General features: G+C 41.6%; 1 gene segment (V, D, J or C); it reads left to right on the forward strand.

The window, feature by feature from the left end:
* The first annotated feature begins 2,713 nt into the window (after positions 1 to 2,713).
* On the forward strand, positions 2,714 to 3,543 carry LOC125283651 (T cell receptor alpha variable 22-like). The segment is given in 2 exon segments: positions 2,714 to 2,765; positions 2,954 to 3,543. Coding segments are annotated over 2 exon segments (642 nt in total).
* Positions 3,544 to 4,470: the final 927 nt, after the last annotated feature.

Here is a 4,470-nt window from a genome sequence, read left to right on the forward strand (position 1 = left end):
CCTAGTCTCTGCCCCTAGAAAAATATGTGCTTATAGTGAGGAATGCTTAAAACATTTTATTGAAGTGTAGTATTTCATATTTTAAAAAATCATCTTAACTACTACTCAGGAGGGTAAAGGATGTATAAATGAAAGCATATCCACAATATGGAATAAAATGGAACGGAGGATCTATATGGGTTAATACACAAGATTTACCTTTGAGTTTATAAAGCAAGTTACAGAAAGGTAGACCAGAATGTTTATTTGTATTATAATGAAATCTAAAGAAAATACTGTCCATTTCCTGGTGATTGAAATCTAGTAAATTACGTTGAAACATCAACCCCAATTGTACAAGATGAAGAACAACGTAGGGTAATAAGTGCCGAAAGGGTCAGAATTGGGGTTGGTAGTCAAAGGGATTTTAGTCTATAGGTAATGTTTTATTACTTTTAATAACTCATATATTCAAAATTCCTCCTATTGTTAAAAGTGATAAAAGTCATAAAAGCTATCATAAAGGTTTATGCATATTGTCTTCTATTCTTTCACCAAAAAGGGAAAGGGGAAAATGATCACATTCTTCATAAGATTTTGTACAATGACCCAAAGTATAAGCATTTCTACCTCTTTTGGGATCAGATAGTTCTTACTTTTCACTCCTCTTAGCGTCCTACTCATTGATTCTATTATAGTTATGTACATTTTTGCTTCCCCTGTAGACTGTAAACTAGAATTATCCACGTTTATGTATTATTTTTAAAAAATCATTCATTCATTCATTCATTCTTCATTCATTCGTAACTTTTATTTACATTCCAATTAGTTAACATACAGTGTTATAGTAGTTTCAGGTGTACAATAGAGTGATTCAGCCCTTCCATAGAACACCTGAGGCTCATCAGGACAAGGGCAGTCCTTCATCCCCTCGCCTATTTAACCAATACCCCGCCCTCTCCCTCTGGTAACCATCAGTTTGTTCTGTTTAATTAAGAGTCCATTTCTTGATTTATCTCTCTCTGTCTTATTTTTTTCCCCTTTACTTATTTGGTTTGTTTCTTAAATTCCTCATGAGTGAAATCATATGGTATTTGTCTTTCTCTGACTGATTATTTCCCTCAATATTATACTCTCTACTCCTTTCATGTCATTGCAAATGGCAAGATTTCATTCTTTTAAATTGCTGAATAGTATTTCATTACTCTTTTATAAATTCTTAGACCTAGGAAATTGCTCATCCCTGTTGACACTAAAGGCTCAGTAAGTATTTATGGATTTCCTTTGAACTAAGGTAATGAAATCAAATAAATAGCACAAGATGAGATTTACCAAATTATTTTCTGATATTAACTTCCATGCAATTCCATTTTAAAAGTAAGGTTCTTTCACTTTTAATCCTCATTCAATCAAAGCAGGTGTCTTCTTTTCTGACCATCTGCATTTCCTTCATCAGGAAGCTTGGAATGAATAGGGCTGGGGATATGTGTCTGCTGAGTTGCTTGGTCTGAAGGGGTCTTCGCTGACCTTTTCAGTCCTCTAGGGGGCACTGTAGGCCCTAAAAGAAACAAAGACTTTCTGATGGTGAAATCATTGAAGTTAAAGAGAGAACAGAAATCATATAAGTTAGTCCAATTATAGATAGCAAAGATGGGGGTGAGGGGAGACAGGGTTTGTGTAAAGTTCATCTCAGGTTTTGAGTTCTGCCATTGCATAGCAACTTCAGACATCTGGAGGCCATGTCTCTAGAAATCCACTATGCAGATAATTCTTCACAGATACCAGGATAGGAATATTTCTACGCGTTGTGACCATGGAGACTCAACAGAAAACATCCCGTTACCTGTTGTCAATTGTTATGAATAAAATCGCCCAAACGTACTGGTCTTGAAATTATTTCAAAACTGCAGATATCTTACCTTTTCATGTATCTCTGCTGAGAGCAGAGGGAACAAGGATGAAGAGAAGAAGATAGGAAACAATAAAGAACAAAAAGAGAAGGATCGGAAGAGGACAATATTGACTTTGAACAGCAAGGAGTGGCCTGGCCAGACTCAGCTGTGTGGGGGAGCTGGGTCCAAGAATTGCACAGGAGAAGTGGAGAGGTGAAGGTTAGAGAAGACACTATGCAGACATCTCATTTTCCACCAACCAAATTCTGATCGCAGTAATAATCAATGCAGATGGTGACTGTCTTGGTTTCTAGAATTGTCTTGATTTCAAGAAATTGTAGTTACTTCAACAATATATAATGCATGCTATCAGATTGTTTTCCTTTATCAGTATTTTCACATAACTGAATTCTCACATTGTATGTCAAACTATGCAATTTGGGGAATGGAGACACTCTTTGCTATTTTTCAAGGTTTTGTGTAACTCCCTTTAGGCCCTGAGTCTTCTAGGAATATCATTCACCTCTCCTCACACACACATTAACCCACACATTTCTTACATAAAGTGTTTTAAGAAAACCCCCCTGGTATCTTCGTATATTGGAACTATTGCCCCTTAGCTCCCTGCACTGTTGGCAAGCACAATCTTGGAGAGATCATGGTGCACAATCTTGGGCCACTGTGGGTGGAGTCTCGAGTTCCGTGAGTGACAGGGCTGAGGTGTGACTGGTGCTCAGCGGCTGTGTTGGAACGATTGACTGTAAGACACAGTTTCTCTGGACCCAGGACTCCACTCTCTGCACAGTAGGGGTGTCGGTAACTCGGCAACTAGACAAGGAATCATGAGCAGACACTGGGGAGCTCTGCTGGGGCTCCTGTGGGTCCACGTTTGCTGTGAGTGGGGGCATCCAGACGGGGCTGGGGAGCGGTCCGCAGCCCTCAGTGGTGGGGGGAGCTGACACTGAGCTCTGAGAGGGTCCTACAGCCCCGGGGGTGTGTCTCGGGACATTTTACAAGTTTGGAAACTGCATCGGTGACCCCCTGGAGACTTGACTTGTGTTTGTTCTTCTCTTTCCACGCAGGGGTGAGAGGGCTGGAGGTGGAGCAGAGACCTTCAGCCCTGAGCCTCCAGGAGGGAGCCGGCGCTGCTCTGAAGTGCAATTTTTCTAGCTCAGTGCAGAGTGTGCAGTGGTTCCGACAGAACCCCGGGGGCGGCGGCCTCACCTCCCTGTTTTTCATAGCTTCGGGCACGAAGCAGAGCGGAAGGCTCAACTGCACACTGAACACGAGGGAACGGTCCAGCACCCTCCACATCGCGGCCTCCCAGCTGGAAGACGCTGCCTCCTACCTGTGCGCGGCGGAGACACAGTGCTGCCTGCTGATCTGGGGCCTGCACGCCAACTGCAGCTGCGCCTGTGCCCTGGCCCCTCTCTGGGACATCTGCACCCACAGCAGCCTTGGCTCCTTTTCAGATTTTCAGACCTATGTTACAGCACCTTTTCCCTCCAAAATGAGACCCATCAGGATTCTCATTTCACTTGCTTTTCTTGCCCTTTTTCTTCCCAGTAAGACCTTTGGAAGTAAAAATTCTACCATGGAACCATTGGAGCAAGTGATGGAGATGCCCATATCCCATGCCCTCGGAAAGCAGATCTCCCGGCAGGTAGCATAAAATGTGTGTGTATATTACTCAAACGGAAAAGGCTTGAAAAATTGGATACTCTTCAACAAATAGAGATGACTGAATTTTTTAGTTGCCATAGAAGGTTTTATTTTCAAAGAACAGTAAGGAGAACGTGTATGGTATTTTTAAAGTTTGTGTTCAGCTTTTTCACGCTGGGAAATGCAAATATAATAAAATAATTTTATTGAGGGTCAGACACTCTACTTGTCTTATTACATGTATTTTCTATTTCAGTAATGTAATACCCTGTAAATAGGTACCTTTATTTTATGCACGAATAAAGGGAAGATTTTAGAGCATAAGTGACTTGGTGGAGCTCATATTATTCCAAAGTTAGTGAATCTTAGGTGACATGAGAGCTTATCCTCTGCATATCTGATATACAGACTCTAAAGAATCACAAAATCTGAATGATTTCCTAATTTGTACGATGTGTTGACGTGTATCACTGACAGAAGTAGCCAATTCAGTCATTTCTAAATAGCACCTTGTGGGGAAGAGCTCATGGAAATTTTCTTTCTGTTCCAAGAAAATCCATTGTCCTTCCTTGCGTTTTGAATGAATCTATTGTCATGATTATGTAACATCATTCCAGGTTTGGAAAAGGGAGCAAAGAGCTTCCAGGATTCCCCTAAAGAACCCATCTGTGTTGTAGCCAGAGACAAAGACTGCTGACCCCAAACCCAAAGTTGAAACTTGCATGTGTAAGGATTCCAGCACAAATTGAATTCCAGCCTGCTCTGATTGTTATGTTGATGAAAGGGCATTGACAGGAAAGACTGGGTCCCTGAAAATTCAGAAGGAGATAAAGGGCAGACTCCCAAAGCTGGGAGCAGCCAGCTTCTTGATCATGGGACATGGGCAGTTACACAGCCCCCTGCTCTCCCAAGGAAGCCTGCTCTTGGTTTAATGCTG

This window comes from Ursus arctos, unplaced genomic scaffold (assembly GCF_023065955.2).
Source record: "Ursus arctos isolate Adak ecotype North America unplaced genomic scaffold, UrsArc2.0 scaffold_37, whole genome shotgun sequence".
Classification (NCBI taxonomy): Eukaryota; Metazoa; Chordata; class Mammalia; order Carnivora; family Ursidae; genus Ursus; species Ursus arctos.